Source organism: Castanea sativa, chromosome 12, assembly GCF_040712315.1.
Source record: "Castanea sativa cultivar Marrone di Chiusa Pesio chromosome 12, ASM4071231v1".
Classification (NCBI taxonomy): Eukaryota; Viridiplantae; Streptophyta; class Magnoliopsida; order Fagales; family Fagaceae; genus Castanea; species Castanea sativa.
Genome location: NC_134024.1, coordinates 7,474,763 through 7,500,465, shown reverse-complemented (window position 1 = coordinate 7,500,465; position 25,703 = coordinate 7,474,763). Strand labels below are relative to the sequence as shown.

Genomic DNA, 25,703 nt, shown 5'->3' with positions numbered 1-25,703 from the left:
TGCAAATGGGTCTCCTCGGACGTGAGCCGAGGACTACTTCTTTATTATTTCTCTTTCTTCCTTAAAGATTACAATTTCTTAATTCCTTTCTTTGTTCCCGATCCCCCCTTTTTCTTTGGCCTTTATCCCCCTTTTATACTTCCTTCCTTGATACTTTTCGAACAGTGACTAGAAGTTTTCCTCTCACTGTTCAGGGGTCACCTCCCTATTAATGCGGCCAGGGAGGTAGGTGCAGAGCCTTTAATGCGGAGGTGGCAACATTTACTCTTGATATTTTCCTTAATACTGATGCATCTAGAAGATTCTGGATGTCCCCTTTTATCCCTTTTATCCAGAGTTGTGCCTTGACCTTTATAATAACATCTTGAGTTCTCTTGAATCTGTCTGAGGTGAAACTCACCCTCGGCTGCATCCTCAAACCCTCGGCGTATGGGTTAACTCATAGAATTTGACCCTGGAGCAGGTCGGCCCTCCATGTTACAGCCCAAAGGCCCATAAGCCCACTTGGGTCCTTTTACTCCCCACAAAACATAAATTGAAAATTTGAAACCCACAAAAAAAAAAAATTTGAAATCTAGACAAAGTCATTTGTATTTCACATTTTCATTCTTTTTTTTTTTTTTTTGCGAAAGAGTTTCAATCTATAGCGTCTGCTCTTAATAATAACTTTTTATTATCAGACCAAGACATTAATTAATTTTTGGTGTAGGTGAAAATTGAACTCTATATCTTTATAACTTTTTATTATCAGACCAAGACATTAATTAATTTTTGGTGTAGGTGAAAATTGAACTCTATATCTTTAATTAACCATCAGAGACTTTACCAATTGAGTTAATCAGAAGCCACGCATTTTCATTCCTGTTAGCTCACCAAAAATCTCAAACACACGCCAAAACACTACACACCTACACTACATACAAAGGCCTTTTCAGAAACCCTATCAAAACCCTTATCTCATTTTCACTCCCAAAAAACAAAAACAAAAAAACCAATGGCACTGTCCAAACTCACCCAAATCAGAATCCTAGCCAGACCACCATACCACCACCACCACCCACCACCGCAATCCACTTTCATCTCCCTCCGCTCCCTCTCCTTCTCCTCCCCAGAAGAAGCCGCCGCCGAACGCCGCCGCCGCAAACGCCGCCTCCGCATAGAACCCCCACTCTCCTCCCTCAACCGCTCCCAACAACAACAAACCCAACAGCCCCAAAAACCCCAACAATCCCAAATCCCCCAAAACCCCAACTCCCCAAAACTACCCGAACACGTCTCCGCTTTATCGGGTAACCGCCTCAACCTCCATAACCGTATCCTCACCTTAATCCGCCAAAACGACTTGGAAGAAGCCTCGCTCTTCACTCGCCACTCCGTCTACTCCAACTGTCGCCCCACCATTTTTACAGTTAATTCGGTTTTGTTCGGTTTGCTCCGGCAATCCAAGTACTCCGATCTCCTCTCTCTTCACCGGTTCATCACTCAGGCCGGCATTGCCCCCAATGTCATCACCTACAATCTCCTCTTCCAGACTTATCTGGATTGTCGAAAACCCGACACGGCTTTGGAACACTTTCGACAGTTCGCTAATGATGCGCCCATCAATCCTTCTCCAACTACTTACAGGATTTTGATCAAAGGGTTGGTCGATAATGGCCGGGTTAGTAAGGCGGTGGAGCTGAAAGAGGATATGGGTGTTAGGGGTTTTGCCCCTGACCCTGTTGTGTATAGCTATTTGATGAATGGGTGTGTGAGGAGTGGGGATTTGGATGGTGTTTTCGGGCTTTTCGAGGAGTTGAAGGAGAAGCTTGGTGGGTTTGTGGAGAATGGGGTTGTGTATGGGGCTCTGGTTAAAGGGTATTTCATGAAAGGGATGGAGAAGGAGGCTATGCAGTTTTATGAGGAGGCTGTTGGGGAGGGTTCGAAGGTGAAGATGAGTGCTGTCGCGTTTAATTCTTTGTTGGATGCTTTGAATAAGAATGGGAAGTTCGAGTTGGGGTTGAGGTTGTTTGATAAGATGATTGAGGATAATAGGCCCCCGTGGTGTTTGACGGTGAATTTGGGGAGTTTTAATGTGATGGTTGATGGGTATTGCGCGCAAGGGAGGTTTAAGGATGCTATTGAGGTTTTTAGGAAGATGGGAGATTATAGGTGTAGGCCGGATACTTTGTCTTTCAATAATTTGATTGAGCAGTTGTGTGATAATGGGTTGTTGGGTGAAGCCGAGGAGGTATATGGGGAGATGAGTGAGAAGGGGGTGAACCCGGATGAGTTCACGTTTGTGTTGTTGATGGATGCTTGTTTTAAGGCAGATAGGGCGGATGATGCAGCCGGGTATTATAGAAAAATGGTTGAGTCAGGGCTGAGGCCGAACTTGGGGGTTTATAATAAGTTGGTTGATGGGTTGGTTAAAGTAGGGAAGGTGGATGATGCCAAGTCGTTTTTCGATCTGATGGTGAAGAAACTCAAGATGGATGTTGCGAATTATGAGTTTATAATGAAGGCGTTGAGCGAGGTTGGGAAGTTGGAGGAGGTTCTTAATGTGGTTGATACAATGTTGGATGATGATGGGGTTGAATTAACTGAGGAATTGCAGGAGTTTGTAAAAGGGGAGTTGAGGAAAGAAGGAAGGGAAGAGGATTTGGGGAAGCTTATAGAGGAAAAGGAAAGGCAGAAGGCTGAAGCTAAGGCTAAGGAGGCTGAAGCAGCAGAAGCAGCTAAGAGAAGTGCAAGAGCTGCTGTTGCTTCTTTGCTTCCGTCTAAGTTGTTTGGAAATAAGGATGGAGAGACGGAGTCTGCAGGGGCCAACACAAATCTTATTGAAGCTACTTCCGTGAATGAAGAGGTGCTGAGTCCAGGTGAAAATGCTTCTGTGAATGCCGATGGGGAATCGGCAGAGGAAGCCGTTACTAATGGTGTGGATTCAGGTGGTATAGAAGCAAAAGGTGATGGTTCAAATTAGCAGGTAATAGTTTGAATGTGCATGATTTAGTGTGGAAATGGTCGCCATCTGTGTTCCTTTTTCTGCGTGTAATACTTTGGAAATTTAAACCTTTTGTCATGTGCTACTCTGATCAATTTATATGTAACTAGGAAAGGATGGTTTATTTACTTCACTAGTTTATTTCGTCTTAGTACTGGTGGATTTATGGTTTTGAAGATTTTTTGACATTGACAGCAACACCTCCTTTGATTCTGTATCAGTATCTGTTAAACTTCAAATGTTGAAGCATTTTTTCCCCGTCTTAAACTGATACTGATACTCGAGCTCAAAGAAATCTCGAAATTGTTTTGTTGAAGATTCAACATAGGGTAACTTTTACTCTTCTTTAAATTTTCATCCTCATGAATTGCAATTGGATGTAGGGCTCCCATTTGAATCCGCAACAGAAGCTCAGGCCAACAGAAGAAAACATAGCCATTAGATGGTTCTCTTGCCAGCTCAAACGACATGATTGTGTATTCCCTATAAAACAGAGGATTGTTAGGTCTATAGATGAATAAAACCATCATTATTAATTCCTTAAGCACAATTTATGAGGGGATTATTTTTAGAAACCTAGCTGGTATGCAGTACATACTAGCATCAGATTATCACTCTGATCTGCAATGTCAATCATAAAACAAGGAAGGTTGCCATGTTGTAAATTGAACTTTTTTTTTTATCTCTTCTACATTTGACATAGATGTAGAGCCCTTTCGGCCCTGCGATTTCGTGGGGAAAACCAATTTTAACATAGGATTTGGATCACACCTCAGTAAGTTGAAGTCAAAAAATGGAGTCAGCATTTCGCAAGCAGATGTAGTCGTTACATTTGACATTAATAGTGCTTGCACTTACACAGTTGTTAAACTGGTTGGCAAGGTTTTCTAAGTATCTACCATTCACTTTTTCTGTTCTAATGAGACAGTTTGACACAGGCTAGCCGTCAGTCTCAACATTCTTTACGTTTTGTAGTGTCCATGGTACTTGGTAGCTTGCTGGTCTTGTTCCTTTACAGAAATTTGTGGTGACTTCTGTGGTTAGTAACCACAATTTCATGAGGTTACTGTCTTCTACGTTAATAAAGTGACGATGGAAAATTATAACTTACTTTATAACATCCTTAATATCCACAACTCCCCAGAAGATATTGGCAAAATAGCTGTGAGAAAAATGAAAATGGCTCCTTTTTTCCGTGTCTTTTTATTCTCAAAATCTTCTAATGCCCAAATATATGTTGAAATATAAGCAGTCAGACTGAATAACACGATCACATGGCATCAATCATCAGCAATCTTGGTAGTTATTACATACACTAGTCAGTTGAAAATTTTGATGATTTGTTTTTTTGTTAAGTGAAAAATCAAAATAGTATATGAGAGTTCTAAATGTCAGTCAAACATTTTTCTTAAAATGATGTGATTATTTTCTAACAAGACTTTCAAAACATTTTTTTAAATATAATTTTATCAAAAACCTACAAATAAAAAAGTAACATAATTGTTAATAAAGCGACTCATCTTTCTACAAAACCTTTTCTCTTTCTACAAAACCTTTTCTCTTAAAGCATCGCCAAAGTAGAATGAAATGACCAAATTGGATCAAAAGTGAATTGAAATAGACTGAAATATTATTCTGTTGCGACTCAACAACAATAAAAACGTAATAATAATAAATACTACGTTTTGGCTTTTAAACTATATAATTCTTTTAAACTATATATTTAGATAGATTATAGACTACCAACACTCAGCAGTTGCTCCTCATCTTAAGTTTGCTTTAGTGCCGTCAGATTATTAGGTCCATAAGCCTTCCGCTTGAATCATGCAGCTATCATTGTAAAAAGTTTAGTGAAGTACGTCACATAGTACCACACACACACACTCCAAAGGTGAAAGCACAGGACACAACTCCAACACCTGAAGTATCTACCGTCTAGTATCCAATCCCAACACTGCCATAGCTTGTAGTCTTAGTCTAGATTTAAAAAGCCAATTAATTAATGATTTATCAGTCAAACGGTGAAGGAGAACGAGCTTGCTTATTATACAATTGGAAGAATCTGAAAACTAGTAAGTCCTTAATACTTTCATACATTATAACATACCAGAAAAATTGAATAATACAACACACAATTTGTGTCCCAAACATAACCCTTAAATATGTATTCAAAAACATCTTTCTCAGCTACAGAGGTTTGGTATGCACACCCCAGCATCTGGATTCTGTTGCTCCTTCCATATCCTCCCAGTAACTCTCAGCTTAAGCTCTTTTCTATCCCCACCTGAGAAGAAGAGAGCCATATTTCGTTGGATAATGAGACCATCATGGCTGTCCCTGACCTTCTTGTGGCTATCTCGAATACTTCGTGGGGTACCCTCCCATATGAGTTTCCTCCCATTTGCCCCAACCTCAAGGCTATAACTATAGTTCCGAGCTTCATTCTCGTCACCCATGAAACGGAGGAACGCCATGTAAACGGGGGCCATGCCAAGCTGGAAAGCTTCAAAGTGAAGGCAGAAGTATTGACCAAAACAATGAAATACCTGATGAAAATAGCACCCAAGCCAATAAGATTCAGGCAATTAGGAGTACATTGAAAGGGGTACACATGCTGCTGGTGAAATGTAAACCAGAATTTCCAGGTCAGGGTTGATCAGCTTTTCCTTTTGATTTAATTTAGAACAAAATAGTTCTCTATCAAAATAAATTGAACTGCTTAGTCATACCCTTTTGGTTCAAACACCATCATTGAAAACAGCTATGGAGGCACATCACATATTGCTTACTACAGAAATCCAACCAAAGAACCTAAATGCAATTTTAACACTTACTGTCAGCATCCAAGTGGCATTTTCAACTTCCCGGGGATTAGACTTCACGTAGCGATGGTTGAATGTGCATCCTGTGTGCATGTCTACCTTGTGATCATCCCGCAGATGGGCAACCAGGAAAGGGATGTCCCCGACAACAGAGCACTCTGATCCGGCATATGGACAATTATATGGTCTGAAGTTGCACATTGCCTCATGTTTAAGCTTACTGTAGTATGGAAATATTTCTGGGCATCCCAAGGAGTAATACTTGCAGGGCAGTTCAAGTGACTCAGCCACCTTCTCCAAGGCCAAACACCTAATATCTCCAAGCTCTTGTCTACAAGTGGGGCATCGATTTTGTACCCTCGTTTTACAGGTAGAACACAGTGTATGTCCATTGTGGCACTGCATGAAAGTAATTTGTTATTAAATAAAAAACAGAATAGGCAGATAGATAGTGACAACATGAGAGAGAGAGTAGATAGACAGACAGTTAGATAAAGTGATAAACAGACAGATGAAGATATTGACCATTGCCCTATGCACATAGAAACACTCTAATTTATCAAAATTACTGCTTAATGAGATTATTATTGGGGAAAAATAAGCCATACTTCACAGTTTAAAAGAGGCCCACTGGTTATATCACAACCTTGACCTTTATTGAATGATTATCCATAGAAGTCCTCTATGCTGCAGGGAAAGGACCTCGGCAACCCAATGAGTAACAGAATTCCCATATATAACCCCGCTGGCCAACTTCCTTCTGGCAAGTAAAATAGTTGATAACTGCAAAAGCCCTCCAAACCCTTAGATGACATTTTCTCTCTCACAAACCAAATAGATCTCAACTCTCCTCTATTTCAGCATATTCAGAGGACAGGCTCCAGTAGCTCCCAACAAATTACCTTTTCTCCAAAAAGTCATCTTCAACTATCAACTTATCATTTTATCGAACTTCCATGAAAAGTGCAAGAAACGAAACTGCTGATGTACTCTTTAAAGTGTCAAACATAACCATTAACTTGAGCTTCTCCCTTCAGGTAACTCCAAGCCCAAAAATACTTTGATAATTAAGGCACATGATTACAAGCAGCAGATGTTGAATTGCACTTTGTCAAAAGGCACTGTGATCAGCTATTCAAGGGATCCAAGAAATATAGGAAATGGTAATGGGAAATAAATGAGAGCACTGTCAATGAGAGAGAGAGAGAGAGAGAGAGAGAGAGAGAGAGAGAATTCTAAAGGAATTCTCTATGTCCAAAAGATAGAGAAACATGGCAACTACTCCAAGCTCCAACTTATGAGTTATGACGTGGGATAACTTAAGTAGCTGCACTATAAATGGTTGTGCAGTTCTGCAAATCAACTTAACATATAATTACCATATCACATTTCATAGCAATATCAGTGATGCTCCTGAGATGCTGGCGAAGTAAAACTTCTCCAACCATTCAGGTACGTTTCAAACCCTCATCAATCTGTAAGTAAGAAATTTTCGTTTGGAGTTCGGAAAGGAAAACATATGAGCCTATCTTGCTTTAACAAATCGTAAGTAAGATTAGTCAAAGAAACTTTTCAAAATGTGCTCAATGTATGACCCTAGGCTACTCTACAGGAAAAATATTTTCAAGTATCTTTTCTTTAAATGTTATATTACACCCTTAATCAATCGTTAGCATACATCAAATTTCCCCCACTTCAGTGTTCCTTTCTAATGCAAACCCATGCTAATAAAATTTCTATGCTAAACGTTTCACAAACCACTCATTGATTTTACATACACATACTATATATGCCACCCCTCAAGTTCTAAGTTTAATAGAAGCTACTTGACAAAATCATATGATCAAGCTATCAACAGCCAACCAGTACTGCTTCTAAATTTTTGAACCTCCATTCACTGGAAGACAGGGTGGCCTAAAAGTTCTTTGAAAATTTTATACATGATTTGCAATGAAACTTTCTTAACTTGTACAAAGATCCGTGTGAAAAGAAAAAGGACACGTAAACCCAATAAGAATTAAGAAAATTTTGGTTTCTTAAATTGTCGAAAATTTCTGGGTAAGCATAATATCCCATAACTATAAATTCTACGATAAGCCATTGTTTAAATCATCGATTGAGCTCACCACGGAACAATCTTATGGCTAAATCAACCAGACAAATTAAACCCAAAAAATCCAAACTATCAATGAGCCTATGTCTATCCTTCATAACCCACGTACACAAACCGTCCAACCCAAGATCCCTATCAAATCCCACAAAAAATTGAAAGAAACAAATTGCCAACAACCAAAACATAAACCCATATGCACAAAATATAATTCCACACGCCAAAAAAAAAAAGAGCCTTGTAAGTTATAGCTCAGTGGTACCGTTTGGTCTCGTTTATAAGGAGATATAAGTTTCAAATCCCCCTCCCCATTAGTGTAGCAATTGAAATATTAAGAGAGAGAGAGAGACTTAGTGGATTGGTATTTGGGTGTGTAATTTTTTTACTTGGCAAGATGCCAGCATTAATTAGATTTTTAGAAGAATATAGTTAAACAAGATTTTTATTTGATATGTAGATTCTGGAAAAATCAACTATGATATTTAATTTAAAACATTCAAAATAAAGAATGCAAATAATTCAGAAGTCAAAACTAGGCTTCACAATGAAAGGTAAGATGGTTTTCTAGCAGATTCTTTATTTTTTGCATTAGAAGGGAAATAACTGCTAAATTTAATTCATAGTCAATCATATAGATGATTTTCAGTATTTAAAAGAAACTTAAGTTCTGTTTTGAAAGATGATTAAGTTGAAATGCATTAAAAAACAGTTCTTTTGTGAATTTATTTTGTTTATATCTTATTAACATTGAATGGATACTAGTTTTATTTTTCAGTATTAATTTTGTTTGGAATTTCAGTATAATTCTTATTCTTGAATAGTTGAAAAAAATTGTTCATACTTTGGCCCTGCCAGAAATAAAATCTGAGTTCTGTCTCTGCACTCTAAGACCTACAAGCAGAAAATCTATAAGAAGTATATATTTTATAGCAAATACTTTTTTGTGTGTCTGTTTCAGGCCTAGATTAGCCAGTAAATACCCTAAAAAATCAAGAACAGTTTATAATAACAACTTTGAAGAAAAAACTGATCTGCTTTTGATCATGGAATTGACAAAGTTGGAACAATAGAGCACACGAAGAAGAAGAAAAAGCCTAAGAGGAGATGAAATATCCTATAGTTCCGTCCGACCAGCATAACAATAAGCCATACTTCACAATTTCAGTGATGCCTGCTGGTTGTATCAAAACCTTGACTTTTATTGAATGATTATCCAGAGAAGTTCTATATGCTGCAGGGAAAGGACCTCAGCAACACATTGAGTTGTAGAATTCCGATATATAACCTCACTAGCCAACTTCCTTCTGACAAGCGATGACGAGTAAAATCTTTGATACCTGCAAACGTCCTCCCAAACCTTAGATTCCATTTTCTCTCTCACAAACCAAGACTCACTTCAACTACAGCATGTTCAGAGGACAGGCTCCAGTAGCTCCCAACAAATAACCTTTTCTCCAAAAAGTTATGCAAAAGTTTCTTCATCTGTCAACTTATCAAACTTCCGTGAAAAGTGCAAGCCAAAAACACTGCTGATACACACTTTAGAGCATCAAACCCAAACATTAACTTGAATTCCTCTCTTCAAGTGACTCCCAGTGCAAAATATTTTGATAATTAAGACACATTTTTCTATTTGTAAGTAATATTTAAAATACAAAGTTACAAGCAGCAGATGTTGGATTGCACTTTGTCAACATGAATTATAACAAGGCACTGTAATCAGCTATTTAAGGGACCTAAGATATATAGGGAATCATAAAGGGAAATATATGAGACTACTCTCAATTAGAGAGAGAGAGAGAATCCTAAAGAATTCTGTATATGCAAAAGATAGAGAAACATGGCAACTAATACGAGCTCCAACCTTACTATCCCTAGGTTAAATAGCTGTGCTATACAGGGTTGCACATTTCAGCAAATCAACTTCACATATATTTGCTTGTCAAAAAAACTTCACACATAATTGCTTATCAAAAAAACTTCACATATAATTACCATATCAGGTCTTGTAGCAACAAGTTGGAGAAGCAAGCCTTCTCCAACCATTCAGATAGACATTTCAAACCTTCCAATTTGTAACTTGTAAGTAAAGAAATTTTCATTTATATTCCACTCTACAGAGTTTAAATAGAAACACATATGAGCCTATCTTGCTTTAACTAATAGTAAGTAAGATAAGTCAAAAAAAGAAACTTTTCAATTTGTTAAATTACACCCTTAGTCTACTGGAAAAAATATTTTCAAGTATATTTTCAGTTAAATGTTAAATTACACCCTTAGTCAATCATTAACAGTAACAAATCAAATCTCCTTTCATTTCTAATGCAAAGTCAGATGATCAAGTCACCAACTGACCCAACAGCCTGGTTCTAGATTTCTGACCCTCCCATTTGTTGGGAAATTGGGGTGTCCTAAAAGTTCTTTGAAGTAGGAAGTATACACATATATCAAGGCAGAAAATTGATTGATTTGCAATGAAAATTTCGGACCCTGAACAAAGATCCATTTGAATAGTAAAAGTACACATAAACACAGTAAATATTGAGAAAAGTCTGATTTGTTAATTTGATCAAAATTCTCTTATAAGCATAATATCATTTCCGAACAAATTAAAACAAAAACAATCCAAGCAATCAACGATCCCCTCTCTATCCAACAAATCCTTCAAAACCCAGTTCCAAATAATCCTCCACACCCCAGATCCCCAATCAAATCCCACAAACAAATCCAAAAGTAACAATTATTTCAACAACAAAAACAAAAACCCATTTGCACAAAATACTAATTCCACAACTCTAACTATAGAGAGATAGGGAAAGATTGAGACCTGGTGGATTGGAGGGTACATGGAATTGGTACAGACAGGGCATTCTAGGAGCTCGTGGACGCTGGTGGCGGGAGTAATAGCTGTTGGGCCCACGATGTTGTTGGCGTTGTTGTTGTTGTTGTTGCCGTTAACAACGTTGTTACTGGCATTGCGGGACTTGTTGTTCGAGGAAGAGAATTCAGAGTGGAGATGAGGATGAAGAACATGGTGATGTGGGTGTTGAAGTTGTTGGTGTGGATGTTGATGATGGTGGATCTCGTCCTCGTCCAAATCCGATGATGAAACGCACTCGATGCTGTCCAAGTCCATCTTCCTCTCACAAACTCACCCACCAAAACCAATACCCACTTTTCAAAATCTTAAATTTATGCTAAAAATGTGAACTTTGTGTGTGTGTGTGTGTGTGTGTGTTTGCAAGCTCCTTCTTCTTCTCTTTGTTTTGGTTTTAAAAGGAAATTTTGAGAGATGGGAAAGATTGAGAGGGAGATGAAATGGAAGGAATCGAATGGTAGGAGGAGCTGGATGGATGGATGGATTCTCAGGAACCAAACTACCCTCTCTCGCTCTTTCTCCCTCTCTCTCTCTCTTTCTCTCTCTCTCTCTCTTTTGTGGAAGAAGATGTTCTTTTCTTTCTTTGTTGGTTTTTTTTTTTTTCTAATTTTATTTTATAGGTTTTTTGTTTTTTTATTTTTGGGTTTTTCTTACAATATGGATATATGTACTTTTTACGTATGTACGTATTTTCTATACCCACTCTCTCCATTTGAAAGAGACAGAGAGAGAGCAGGAAGGATTATTTTATGATTGAAGTTGGGGTGTATCTAAACCTACTAACTTGGGTTTGGTTTGGTTTTTAGGATGGCGAATAAGGAATTTTTTTTTTTTTTTTTTGTGATAAAAAATTAGAAAGAGGAGAAAGGTATTAGAAATCAGGATTAAGATGGCTAAAATATCTTTGTCAACTATCCACTATGCTTTGTGTGAGATTTTTTTTTTTTTTTTTTTTTTTTCATCTAGAAGAAATGACTAGCGGGAACAAGTTTTGCTCATCTATTATAGACTATTTTCACCCCATCTCATCTCATCCCACCCCATATTAGGATAGTGAGTAAACTAAACTGTCTATGATATATTTTATCTCATTCAGACAAACATTTTTTTGTATTTGTTTGTTTAGTAAATAATTTAAGCTCAAACCCGAGTTTAAACTCGACTATTAAACGAGTAAAGTTTAAACTAATAATGTGTTTGTGATCAAGTCCATGATATGAGGCACGGTTTAACTATATAAATACTATATTTTTATATTTAAAAGTTAGTAAATAGATTCATATAAGTTTGAGTTGTAGTTTATTGATAATTTAAACAATTCATTCATAGTAAAGATTAACAAATTTGTGAATGAGGAAAAAAATTTAATCATGGTTTTACTGTATGTGGAAAAAAATAAAACAAATTGATCAAATAGTTCGTGAACAAGCTCTAACTTATTCGACAAGAAAACAAACCAAACTTAAACACGTAATCTTGTTTAATATTGAGCTCAAGCTTAACTTATGCTTGAAATAAAATTAAATGAACTCTAAACTTTTAATATGTGTTTTTATTTAATATATATTTAAATTATATATACCATCTTAAAATATTTTTTTTTTCCCACTTTCTTAGCACTTTCATAATTGTATCTTTGTTTCTTTCATCTCTATCTCTGTAATGTCTAATCCATTTCATTAAGAATCTGCTAAATAGCAAAACATCACCAACCTGCCTTGCCCTTGACTTACTCCGCTCTGGTCTTGTGCAGGATTTTTCTACCCTAAAGAGGGGGTAGAAAACCCTTAATTCAATCTCATCTTGCCCTATTGCCATTCCTAGGTAGGACAACAAGAAAATAAATTAAGTTAGTATTAACAGATATCTTAAGGATACAAGTTAAGATTTCATACTATTGTATTTAAAAAAATTTTAAAATGAAAAATAAAATTGTACACAAGTATTAAGAAAAATTGTATGGAACCACAATAATTGCATATTTATTTGTTCCTTGAGCTGTGACCTTAAGACACACAAGAGTATATTATATCTTCCCTAAAACTCTTTTTAATTCTCCATTTATCTTTTGAAAAAAAAGGGGGGGGGGGGGGGGTCTCTCTACTCTCTTTGTTTTGTAAAAAAAGAGAATTAGATTCATTTTGAGAAAAGGATGTCGTGTTTAAGCAAACTAGATTCTCAACTGTTAAGACACACAAAAGCATCTTTTGTTTGGGCTAAATATTGTGGTTTATTCCAATTAAGTGTTTCAATGCATCGATCATATCATAATCATATATCGTATAATGTAATACAGTTATAATTAAAATATGCCATTGTCCTATATATGTCACCAGTATAAAGTTTTAAGAAATTTATTAAAAAGTTTATCTTAATTTAAAATTATTTTGATAGTGTAGCCTTTTTTTGTTTTAATAAAAAACAGATCTACTTCTACTACAGAAGGCTTTGTTTATTTATTATTGTATATTTTATTGTTCAAATGAGATGATTTTGGTGAAATCTTTTTCTATCATGTAATTTACATTTTATTTTCAATCACTAAGCTGTAATGCTAGTTCATCATGTATTCAGTTTGTGATTATTGGATCTCATCACAATTGTAACAAATTTATGGCATATATTTGTTATAGAATTAGTTTTCCTAACCGATCTGGTTAATGAAATTCCAAAGAAGTCATAATGGATTGTAATTTTTTGATTCCATCTTTTAAATTTCACATTGACTTGGACTTTTTGTTTGAAAAACCTGGCAATCTATGTCTTGCGGTGGTTTTTTTTTTTTTTTTCTTCTCCCTAAATTACTGCTAGGCAGTTCTAACTTCTTATTGTTGGGTCTATAAGAAATAACTAAATTTATCTGGATTCAATATATATATATATATATATATGTATGTATGTATTCTCATATATTCTCATATATAGCTAGTGTAAGAGACATGAATGATGCCAGATCGTTTTGTTTGCTCTACATGATTACATGGATTGAATAAGGATTCTCCCTCTACCTTTTTTCTTTTTTGCAATATGATTTTTGAAGTAGAGTAGAGACTTCACATTATCATGTCAAATTTATCATAATTCTATTCCCTTGTGTGACACCAAATTCATATACTAAAACATAATTCACTTTAGGATTTATTTGTTTCTTTTATAAAGATCAGAATTGTTCATGAGACATTGTTTTTATATTGTTGCTTTTGTTGGCCAAGTAACATGTAAATGTAAGTACTATTTGCAAATGGCACAAATGATACGAAGTTCTTGGGGTTCCTATAATCTATCTACAACTTTTTTCTGTAGTACACGTGGCCTGGCATGCATTCCTCCCAATAGGCAATGATTTTAAGGCCCCACTTAAAAGGTTGTGATAATGCAATCTAAAGGTTGAATAAGTCATAAAATATGGACATTGTTCTCATGATTCAGTAGGTAGAAATCAAAACTAGTCCTCAATTGCGCATTGATTTTTGATTGAACATTAAGTTTAAGAGGTAGAGAGTTAAAATCCATTACAAATCTTGAAGTTACACTGATACAAAACGTCCACCTCACCCAATAGATGGGATTTAAATATTCCTTGCTCTCATTGGTTTCAATATATTAAAAACTTGTTTTAGAAACCTGCTACCTAAACAAAATAGGAGGAAAAATTAAGCCAAGCCATCCTAATACAAAGGACAAAGAACGCAATTTTTAAATGTAGTTGGTTTGCAAACCACACGACAGTGAAAGAATAATCAGTCTAAAGAACATTTAACTTTTAATCGACGACTTAGGTGTTAAATACCTTTACAATGAGCTAAGCCAACATTTAGTTTTTTTTTTTTTTTTGGTTAAAGTATGCAAACATATAATATGTACACACACGCACATACATTTATATACATGCACAAGCCAACATCTTCATCCATCAAATATACCAGGCTCTGTTCATTTTGATGGTGATTGCTGCAAGACTGAATCAAGCACTGCAGACCATTGGATGATTATGGTATAAAATACAATCGCATATTATATCATTATTAAAAATAAATGTATAACTTATTATTATGTACAAAGGATGAGAATACAAGTGAATTTCACCAAAGGTTACATGCTGGCAACAATAGACGGAGATTCTATATCCACTTCAGGTTCTACATCAGACCCCTCTGCAGTGGTCTGTAACACCAAATCAAATCATTAGACACTAAAAAATTGCGGATAATGCCAAATAATGGCTAGGGTTATATCCTGCCATGTAATTACTAACCTCTAAATCCTTTACTTTTTGTTGTGAAAGATAACGATCCAATGCACCCTTTCCGTACAGGATCTTAGCTCCAGATCCACGTCCCTCAGATCCAACAGCCTCTTCATCAACTACAACTGCATCTATTATATCATCACCTGTTCTAATATCGGGAATCTGGAAAAGATTCAAAAGTTATAAGTTGCATTGTCTAAAAATGATAATTCCTAATGTTTATGGAGCAAAAAATTAGGAGAAAAAAATTCACAGCCATACAAAGAACAAAAACACATGGACTGGGGACCTTTTTCCACTTGTAGCACTCTATTAACTTCACACCAAAATCAAAAATTGCACATGCATCGCAGATATACATCCTCCCTCTCACAGTGTGGGGGCCTCAAAGCCTTGTGGTATGCAAACGCTGTGATAGGGAGGATGCATATATCCAAATACATGAAATATCTTCAGAGAAGGCATAAATTCCATACATACCTCAAACATAGACTCCATCAATATATTCTCCAATATTGCCCGCAAGCCCCGAGCCCCAGTGTTTTTAGATATTGCTTTTTTAGCAATTAATCTCAAGGCATTTTCCGTTAAATGCAGCTTGACCTGAGATGAGTAAAATTCAAGTCAATGTGGCTTTTAGATGATCACATTTGCAGATCATGAAAAGCCTGCAACATTTGTGAAAACAGAATGAGCAATGGATTCTGCAAGTCTAACGTGAACAAGCAAGAATTCAACAAGCTGAATGGATGGCTAGAGTTTGAGACAATATTATATGAAGAATGATGGGCCTCAGAAAAAAAACTTACACCATTCATCTGGAACATCTTTTTGTATTGTTTCCCAAGGGCATTTTTTGGCTCTGTAAGAACCTACAAAAAGATTATTGCCTTTAAGAGTCACAGAGGAAATTGACTTGTGTTGAATAAAAGGCTAGAAAAAGATTACAATGATGGCATTTTCATAAATACATTTAAAAGGACCAATCACATGAGACAAACAATTTCCCACCACAGACACACAATAAAAACCAATGGAAAAGTATCTAAAAATTCTGGCCAGATGTGTTGAATCTTATTCATGAGTTTTTTACTGGAGTCAGCCCAGTTATCTCTCTTCGATATCTCTTCTTGATCCATACATATTTGATCCTCTTTTTCATACAGTAGAAAGCATAACAGCATAAAAATAAGTATAGTTACATAAATGCCAGTCAGACAGAAAATAGTTTTTAGAACAAGACAAACAAATCACAACATATCACCTGCACAAGTTGGTTTTCAGTTAGAGCTGACAAACTGACAAGGATTGGAAATCGTCCAACAAATTCCGGTATTAAACCATATGAAATGAGGTCACTACTTTCAACCTGCCACAACAAAAGTTGCTTTAGAACATGAATATCTAAATCAGTTGCAAAATATTAGTTAAATAAACTATGGTTTCTTCTTTTATTGGTTAACACATGCACCTTGTGGGTCTTGAATACATGACCTCACCCTCCGCCGTACTCTTACAAGGGAATGAGGTGCCATTTGAGCTATAGCTCATTAGCTAAACTACGGCTTTTTTTTAAGAAATCTTTTAATGAAAAAAAAAAAAGGAAAGAAAAAAGAAAAATAAAAGAAAAAAGGCTATAAGCTGTTACATGTTAATTGAAGACTGGTGTGCACTTACAGTCTCCAATAAAGATGATGTAACAGAAGCATCTGTAACACCACCAGCCCTCATGTTGGCACGTACTGGAGCACCAAATCCAATAGAAGAATCTTGGCGCCTGTAACGAATGCCAGACACTTCCAAGTTATTTATTCATCACCATTATTATTATTATTATTTCTAACAAAATAGGAAACTCCAAATAACAAATACCACAAGATTCATCTCTATATTGGGCTAACCTTTCAGAGATTGTTTTCTCCAAGTCAATGAAGGCACCTCCACAGATGAAGAGAATATCCTTCGTGTCAATCTGTGAAGAATAATTAACAGCAAGTATAGTTACAAATCATCTTAATCTGATCTGTGAAAATAATACAACAGTGCATAAGTGGAAGATGTAAATAGTATAAAAAATGGTGCTTTCAAGTCCCTTCTGTACCTGTATGTTTTCGCCTCTAGGATGCTTTCGAGCTCCCTTCTCAGGAACATTGACAACCTAGAACAAATGGAGGTTCATAGATCAGACTATAAAGAAGTAAAATATTCACTCTACCCAATAAAAGTTTACATAACTCATATCAGTTAATTCATTCATCTATGCTAAGGTTATAATAATCTACAGAAGGGCTCGGAGGCTGCCTCAATAGTACCACACCATCTCCATCATGTTTGAAGGGCAACATACCTGGTGGTTGTTACTTGTTACCCAAGGTGGTATCTTATGTAATAGGTATATGCAACATCACTTTCACATGTATGTGGATCTATGTGTGCGGGTACCACATACATGTGAGGAGCATTGCATACACCTATTGCGTAAAATACTTTCTAGTAACTTAAAAAGGGACCATCAATTAACTAATATCTTCAATTTACATAACAAGTGCACTTACTGTTCCTTCCAGCATCTTCAGTAAGGCCTGTTGAACACCCTCTCCAGACACATCTCTACTAATATTAAGGCTCTCAGCCTGCAAAGTAGATAAGTGGAAGATGTCAATAGTATAAAAAGGAGCGTGGAAGTGGTCTTCAAAACAGAAAGAGATAGAGAGATTGACCAGAAAAAAAGGAAAACCTTTTTGGTAATCTTGTCAACTTCATCAATGTAAACAATGCCTTGCTGGGCAGCTGCCACATTATAGTCAGCAACCTGAGATACAAATAACCATGTAAATAACTTGTAATCATTAATTCACCAAATATGCATAGAAGTGCATATTTACACCATTTTATATCATAAAATAGAGTCCGTGTCTATATTGATTGAAAAACATCACGCTCTATGAGAATTAATTAAATTAACACCCCAACAAAGGTTATTGACTCACTTTCTCTTTTAGACTTTCTTAACATCATTGATTCATGCTCTATAAGAATTTATTAAATTAACACCACCAAAAAAAAAAAATTGTTCATCAAAAAAAAATTAACACCACAACAAACTTTATTGATTTAGTATATTCCTTTAGTGTAAGTTGTATAAAGCTTAATGAAAAATTGTTGTACAATAGTGAATACATTAGAGAGTTAATTATTACTAGAAAAGAAATTGAATGTAAATTGGACATTTGAATTTTCTTTGTAATATACTTACATATTATTCTAATTATATAAGATCATTTTTGCTTCTTTGAAAGTAAAAATCTCATGAATTGATTCTTTTGTTTTTTTTTTTGGCAGGCAAGCTCATAATTTTTATAGTATGCACATATGCCAATAGAGAGAAGTTCTAAATTTTCAGAATAAATTAGCAACAACAACTAGACCTTAGTTTAGAGGTTGGCTATGGATCCTCAACAAACCACATGTATTCTTTCCTCACATTCTCTGCCATCTCCTTAATTGACATATCATTTTTTACTGCTTCTACTAATGTTATATTAGGTCGTCCTCTATCTTTTTCCAACTCCTCCACTTAAATTAACCCACCCTTCCTCATTAGTGCATTAATCGCTCTCCTCTACTCATGACCAAACCATCTAAAGCAATTTCCCTTATCTCGTCTTTTTATTTTTATTTTCAGAATATATTAGATTTTCAAAAAAAAATTATGATGCAAATAAGTGAATAGGCTTGTCAGAATTACCGTAAGGAGTTTGTATAATATGGACTCCACATCTTCCCCTACATATCCGGCCTGCACATAACAAGACCTATTAATATTTTTGCTCAACCACATTGTAACTCTTAACAGATAGCAACTAAACTTCAAACCAAAAAAAGCAAATCTGTAATTATTAATCACAATAGAACATGTCTGTACATAGATTTGCTCAAACTAAAAAATTGTTTCCCTTGAATCCTTCAAAAGAGTGTGTGTGTGTGAGAGAGAGAGAGAGAGAGAGAGAGAGAGAGTTCTGGTGTAACACATTATAGGAGTATGTCATAATCTTTAATGTTGCATTGCAAAAGAGATTAAAACCTCAATGGTTTTCCAGTTCTAGATGATGCTGAACTAAAACCAATATTGGAAAGGGGAATGGGAAGGAGATGTCTAAGATTTGAGTAGCTCAAGGTTTCAAATAGTAATATCTACACTTTATCATCCCAAACTATCAATTAATTTGCAATGCTCCCATCAATGTTTTAAATTGAAGGATTGATCCTATAATTTAAGAGAATTATTGCAAACTACCCCCATAGTCTAAATTAAACAAAATCTATGCATGCGATGATTTGCACCACTTTACAGTTGGAAGGTATCCCAGGTCTTTAGGGTTGTAAGTGCCAAGTTCCAGCCCTTTTCTCCTTTAACCTAAGTTCTTATTAATGCTACACCAATAGTAGCGATCGAAGCAGTGTAGAGGGATGCACCAATCACAGTGAAACAAGCCCTATATCAATCTCAATAGTCCACAAGAAAGCAAAACTTAGAAACATAACAATCTCAAAAATAAGAATTGAACATTGGAAACAAAGGGGAAGTACTACCACCGCAATTGAACTCAGATGGTTAGGAGTGGTTTCACCTAGTGAACCCATGCTCACTCTACAGCTCAAGGGACCCAAGCCAAACTATTTTTAACAACCCCCCCCCCCCCCACCCTTTTTTTTTCTTTGAGAAAGTATTTGTTTTACTCGGTAAAATTTACTTTTATGATGGTATTGTAAAAAGTCATAGAAAGGAGAAAGCACATGCGAAATGTGTTTATGACAGGGGAATGAGTTGAACTAATGAAAAAGCATGGAAGAAAGATTAGGAAGGAGGAAGTTTGGGTTTGGAAATCAGGCTTTTGTGGTAGAGCAAAAGTGAAACAACCAGGCTTAAATCAAAGAGAAAGCAACGAAAAGCATGCAAAAACTCAAAATTACTAAAATACCCCCTCAATCTCTTCTTCTTCTTCTTTTTTAATTTAAAAAAACACAACAACAACTTTCTCCACCTTTCTTAGTTACCAAACCCTTTCCTTCGCTGAAACTCCTCTATATTTCTGTTCCACATCAACCCCTTCTTTCTCACCCTCAAAATCCAAACATTCTGCCACCTTTTCCTTTCTCTAGCCCTCTCAACTTTTTTTCCCCTTTTGTGTGTGTGTGTCTGTAGAAAACCCTTCAGCAACTTCCTCAAGTCCCAAATTTGCAATCATAACTCTCCCCTTCTTCCTACCGCTTCCACCATGCTTTATCCCAAATTTCATTCACCATAAATAACATTCTTCCCAAAAGCATTTTAGCATTTGCAAAATTCACAAAAATATATACACACACACACACACACACACACACACAACAAAGACACATCAACTTGCCTGAGTTAGTGTAGTTGCATCTGCAATAACAAAGGGAACATTCACAAACCGGGCCAAAGTTTTGGCAAGTAATGTCTTCCCTGTCCTTGAAATAGCATTTAAGACCAAGTTAGACAAGTAACAAAATCAACTAAAGTTTTTGCATTTTATATAAATAAAATCATAAAATATGAAACCAAGATCAACATTCTTTAGCATAGTGAAAACATAAAAATCACAAACTTGAAACCACTTTGATAAAAGGATTACACTAAATTACCTGAGCCTGTTGGCCCCATTAAAAGAATGTTACTCTTCTCAAGTTCCACTCTATCATCATCCATTTCCTCTACATTCTTGTTACTTGAATCTCCTGCCGACCTAACTTCCCAAATGGTAGCAACATGTTAGATATCATTACCTAAGCCAAATAACCATGGTTAAATGTAGTGATGAGGAAAAAGAGTTCACACACCAACTATTGGCCTTGTAATCCAAGGTATGTATGAATCGTTCCCATAAAGGGAGGCCAAGCAATCAATTCCTACAAGCCCAACAAGGCGGTGACAGTGATGCCAAATCTATAGCATGTGAAGAATTTAAATATGACCAATGAGAAATATTGTATATTTTATATTGATGAGGATAAGTTTAATCACATAATGACTATGATAGCATCAACTTATCTTTAAGGACAGCTTTTCATTGGTTAGGAGATGATACATTTATTTGTTAATGGGGTATGAACATCAGCTAGGTTATTTAGCTTTCTTGAAATATATATTTTTAAAATTTTTTATTTTTGATAGTGCAGGGAACCTCTCTAAAGAAGAGCCCTTTAGACTTGCCTTTAGCTAGTGAAATCTACGGGCAACTGACCCCACCCACCAGAACCAATTGTTAGGTGGTCCATGGTCCAGGGGCATTCACCCTGATGGGCTAGCCAGAGCTTTAAAAGAATTAAGGCATACCTAAAGACAAAAGTAGCTATACAAAACTATACAAAATTAGAAGATCATTGATATTGACATTACAATTCTCTGTATATGCTTGATAAAACTGAGCATTGGAGTTAATATTAATTCTCTTCTTAACTAAGATTAAAGATGAAACAATAATTAATCATGTACTTTCTCTAGCACCATACAAATGTGAAAGCATGCCTGAAAACACAACACTAGTAAAGTTTAGAGGAAATTAAGAGTAATCTCAGCCAAACGCACAGACTTGACAGTGGCCTCATATACAACAAAGCAATGTAGGAATAGCTCCTTATGGCAACCACATTATGCTAGATCCTTCCTAGTAGATACATGTAGAAAAGAAATGAAGGACATATATTACAACTTATGTATATTAAAGGTACAGAACCAACCACTTTTGTAGGGACTCATAATATATCCTCTTATAGTGATTGTAAACAGCCACAGCAAGCACCTGTATTCAAGCAATACAGTTAGTAAAACTGTGAAAACAGAAAATTGCTCCACATTAACACAATACTACCACTGAATATGCAATCAAGACCACATGACATCGATCATCAAAATATAAATATAAGTGACTTATCACACACACATCTAAAAATACAGAAATAATCCTTTGGATCTATCCACTTGAAAGTTGCTGGCAACTATACCAACACTATCTTTTTCTTAAAATACATACAAGAAATCAAAGCCACTCCCCAAAGAAAATCACCAAATAAATCTCACTACACCCAACAGAACCACGAGACTCAAAAAGAAAAGAATGCCATCACTTGTATTAAAAGCACACAGAACTGCATTTCATTTCAAACTCTCAAAACTTTTCATATTGACTATATACATACAAGAGATAGAGAACAATCATCATAAAAGACACTATTTTTTAAGCATAAACAAAAAGAGCTAAGAGTACTCAAAATGCACTTCCTCCATTGAAAAACCATAAAAATCCACACAAAATTCAATTCACCTTCTTGGCCCTCTCCTGCCCAATTACAAACTTGTCAAGCCCCTTACAAATCTCCTTTGGCGTGGGAAAACTATTCCCCAAATTAGACCCTCCCCAAGCCTCATCCTTCGAATTCGACCCGAACCCGCCACCGCCTGAGCCGCCACTAGCACCGCCGCCGCCACCTCCACCGCCACCACGAACCACGTGCATGCTCGAATTGCCCGACCGTATCACAATCCCATCACCAGACCACACCTCCCGTGGGTCCCCACCACCACCACCATCAGAGCTCAACACAGTAGCATTATTATTAGCAGCACCACACCTATTGCTCCAATTCTTGTCAAACTGAGCGAATCTCCGACTGAAAAAATCGGAGAATTGGGTGCCCTTTTCGATGAACTCGCCGCGCAAAGACACGGGCTTGAAGGAAGTGAAGTGATAAGGGGTGTTCATGTAAGGGTCGTCCCACTTCGTACGATGCGCACAGTGAGAACTAGCTGCCATGCCGATACGACCGTCGTGCATGTAGTTCAGTAGGAAGTACCGGAACTGAGAGACCGTCAACGACGTCGTTTCCTTGCAGGGTTTGGATCTGAGAGCTGCAGCCATAACTAGGATGTTTTGGAAAAAAAATAAAATATTTTAAGCTGACAGAAATAGAATTTTGGGGGTCATAGAATTGGTCAAAATGAAATCTTGGGAGATGGGTTTGATAGAATCGGAGCCGAATTGAAATGGGTTTGTCTTAGATTTTGGGATTATCGTGTATGGTTGGCTAATTTTGTACTAGGTACAGAGGGATTAGAGAGAGAAAGACACAAAATAAAAAATAAAAAACATCATGAAAATATCCAAATACAGTTTTTTTTTTCTTTAATATAAAAATGCCCAAATAAATTTTTTTTTTTTTGAATATAAAATATCCAAATATGAGTTTTCATTTAGATTTTTTTTTTTTTTGAAGAATCATTTTGAGAATTATCAATTTTGGTAAATCAGTGGGCTGGTCTATAAAGCAACGTCGTTGGAGTTTAGCATATGGGAATTGGAGGCCCCTGTAGCTTTGACGTGGCAAATCGGAGTCCCAATTTTTGCACAGTACAGTTCAGATCGAATAAGCAAAGATGTTAGGATTATAGATTTTTATCTTTGTCTTGTTAGGCAACTTGTCTTAGAAGGCAATCTAGGTTCACATTTCACATGTTCTTAGGCTTTGAATAAAGAGTTTTTTTATTTTTATTTTTTTATAAAAGACATAAACTTTCATTAAACACATATAGAGAACGATAATACATTATAAATAAAAATTTGTTCAAGAAAATAAAGACTCTTCAATTCAAACAACGTAATCATCAATGCCAAAAACATTTTTAGGTTTAAGATGGGTAGGCCATTTGCTTTGCTGTCAAACATGGGAAAAATTTACGCATTGTGATTCATAGGTTGCAGCTATTATTCTAGAGGAGCAACTGACAAAGATGCATACCACAACGTTCTAAATGCCTACTTCACTAGCAAAGACAATACCATCTTCAAAAGCTTTGGCTTTGGCTTCAATGGCTCCCAAATGTGCATTCAGCTTCTTGCTCAAACTAGCAATGAAATTCTCTTGGCTATCTCTTATAATCACATCTATCCCAACTTGTTTTTGACTTGAGAAAACCACCTCATATGCATTAACCTTGTAGACTAGATCAACTGGAGGCACCCATTTCGACTCCACAGGCTGATTACATATCTGTTTGGTTTCAGCGTCTGTGTCTACACGTTTTCTCATTTTTTTTCTTTTTTTTTTCAAGTCATAACTTTTGACTATTCTTCCGTGAACAGTGTACCCGTGTATTGTTCACCTATCCCACAAACTTCACTTTTTAGCAACTTTTTCATTAAAAATGGGTCTCATAGCACTATTCACACATTTAAAAATTATTTTGTTACAATGTTTTCAGTTTTCAGCAATAAATTCTATCCAAACGGATAGTACTCATCAAGATACTGTGTACACTAATGAAAATTTTGTTTTCCATTCTTTTTCAAACCACCATGGCGAACATCATTCCTATTAGTCCAAAGAGCCCAAACCAAAGTAATAGCCAAAGCTGAATCTTCATCTTGCCACCTCTCCTCCATCAACACAAACCGCAATAAATTCATGAAGCTACGAAACTGTACTGAAGACACAGAATGAAAGAGTTCTAAAGCCATCCCAGTCTCACGAGCTTTTGGGCATTCCCAAGACAAATGAAACAAAGACTCAAAATTTATGTCACACTCCTCACACGTACCATCCTCCAATACATGCCTATGAACCAATCTTGGTAGCATTGGCTTAAGGTCTCCAATGCATGATCTTACTAGAGAAAACCCTTTTTAAGTGTGTAGATTGCTCATACCTTACTCTAGTTGAAAATTTATTGAAGTTATAAACTTTTTGGTGACGTATATTACTCCTTAATTATAGTCATCATCTTAGTGGCTTAGTTATGGCTTAAATGAGTGGAATTACAACATTGCCACCACCACTCTATTTTCATCACTAAGAAATACATAAATCTTGTTTTCATTTTCACTCACTCATCACTCATTTTGTTGGAGTGATGAGAACTGAAAATGAAAACATGGCCAAACACACATCTTAGGCCTGAGACTCATCAAAAATAAGTAATAGGTAATGGAAACTAGTGAAACCAAACAATGCAAGATATTCAAGTTTATGGTCATCGACTCTTGTGAATAAAGACTATGGGTTTCAATTTTGACGTTATCTTTAGTATTGGTCAATACTCTTCCCTGGAGCTCCACATTATGGAGTTTTGTGTTTGTGCTTGAGCTTCGTGAGAAAGTTCATTAGACCATCGAATCATCATTTCATTTGAAGGGCTCAAGTAGGTCACGTTCAAGTGAGAAAGTAATTCATGCCAAGTAGGCTTGTCCATGCCACATTGTCTTAATGAATGATCTCTTTTACATCATATGTGAACTTGAAAATATTGTTAGGATTATACGTAATTTGAAACCTAATATGAAACATGCTTTAAAATGTATAGTTTTTCTTTTCATGTGTATGTTGCAACGTGCTTTTATATATATATATATATATATATATATATATATATATATATATATATATATATATATATATATATTTTATTTTTTTATTTTTTTATTTTTTTTTTTTTGCTTACTTATATAATGGTTTTTTTTTTTATTACTAAAGGACACTTTTGACCATTTACTCATCAAATTTTTATTTTAATCCTTCATGTTTTATTTTATTTTTATATTTGCCATGTCATCCACTTTCATTAGTAATCTAGTGATATACAC

At 35.8% G+C, this 25,703-nt stretch overlaps 3 protein-coding genes across 3 annotated transcripts; 1 reads left to right on the top strand and 2 right to left on the bottom strand.

Annotated features, from left to right (window-relative positions):
• The first annotated feature begins 926 nt into the window (after positions 1-926).
• On the top strand, positions 927-3,662 carry LOC142619943 (pentatricopeptide repeat-containing protein At3g49240, mitochondrial). Its single transcript, XM_075793336.1, has 2 exons — positions 927-2,965; positions 3,367-3,662. The coding sequence occupies exon 1, from the start codon at positions 995-997 to the stop codon at positions 2,960-2,962; it is 1,968 nt and encodes a 655-aa protein (XP_075649451.1). The 5' UTR covers positions 927-994; the 3' UTR covers positions 2,963-2,965; positions 3,367-3,662.
• A 1,343-nt stretch (positions 3,663-5,005) lies between these two features.
• On the bottom strand, positions 5,006-11,381 carry LOC142619709 (E3 ubiquitin-protein ligase SINAT5-like). The gene is made up of 3 exons (XM_075792945.1): positions 10,743-11,381; positions 5,818-6,204; positions 5,006-5,529 (listed from the first exon to the last, which is right to left on the bottom strand). The coding sequence occupies exons 1-3, from the start codon at positions 11,049-11,051 to the stop codon at positions 5,167-5,169; spliced, it is 1,059 nt and encodes a 352-aa protein (XP_075649060.1). The 5' UTR covers positions 11,052-11,381; the 3' UTR covers positions 5,006-5,166.
• Positions 11,382-14,698: 3,317 nt separating this feature from the next.
• Positions 14,699-23,225, bottom strand: LOC142619735 (CLP protease regulatory subunit CLPX1, mitochondrial). Its single transcript, XM_075792988.1, has 15 exons — positions 22,392-23,225; positions 21,808-21,869; positions 20,713-20,813; positions 20,454-20,533; positions 18,791-18,841; positions 17,780-17,854; positions 17,598-17,675; positions 17,144-17,200; positions 16,944-17,014; positions 16,720-16,819; positions 16,307-16,411; positions 15,852-15,914; positions 15,523-15,645; positions 15,049-15,204; positions 14,699-14,957 (listed from the first exon to the last, which is right to left on the bottom strand). The coding sequence occupies exons 1-15, from the start codon at positions 22,983-22,985 to the stop codon at positions 14,886-14,888; spliced, it is 1,788 nt and encodes a 595-aa protein (XP_075649103.1). The 5' UTR covers positions 22,986-23,225; the 3' UTR covers positions 14,699-14,885.
• Positions 23,226-25,703: the final 2,478 nt, after the last annotated feature.

Coding starts and splice junctions, on each gene's coding strand:
- LOC142619709 (XM_075792945.1), bottom strand. CDS start 11,051: ATGGACTTGGACAGCATCGAGTGCGTTTCATCATCGGATTTGGACGAG. Junction 6,205..10,742: donor TGTACCCTCCAATCCACCAG/GTCTCAATCTTT, acceptor ACTTTCATGCAG/TGCCACAATGGACATACACT. Junction 5,530..5,817: donor ATGCCACTTGGATGCTGACA/GTAAGTGTTAAA, acceptor TATTTTCATCAG/GTATTTCATTGTTTTGGTCA.
- LOC142619735 (XM_075792988.1), bottom strand. CDS start 22,985: ATGGCTGCAGCTCTCAGATCCAAACCCTGCAAGGAAACGACGTCGTTG. Junction 17,015..17,143: donor CTAGAGGCGAAAACATACAG/GTACAGAAGGGA, acceptor TATTCTTCACAG/ATTGACACGAAGGATATTCT. Junction 15,646..15,851: donor AGATGTTCCAGATGAATGGT/GTAAGTTTTTTT, acceptor TACTCATCTCAG/GTCAAGCTGCATTTAACGGA.
- LOC142619943 (XM_075793336.1), top strand. CDS start 995: ATGGCACTGTCCAAACTCACCCAAATCAGAATCCTAGCCAGACCACCA.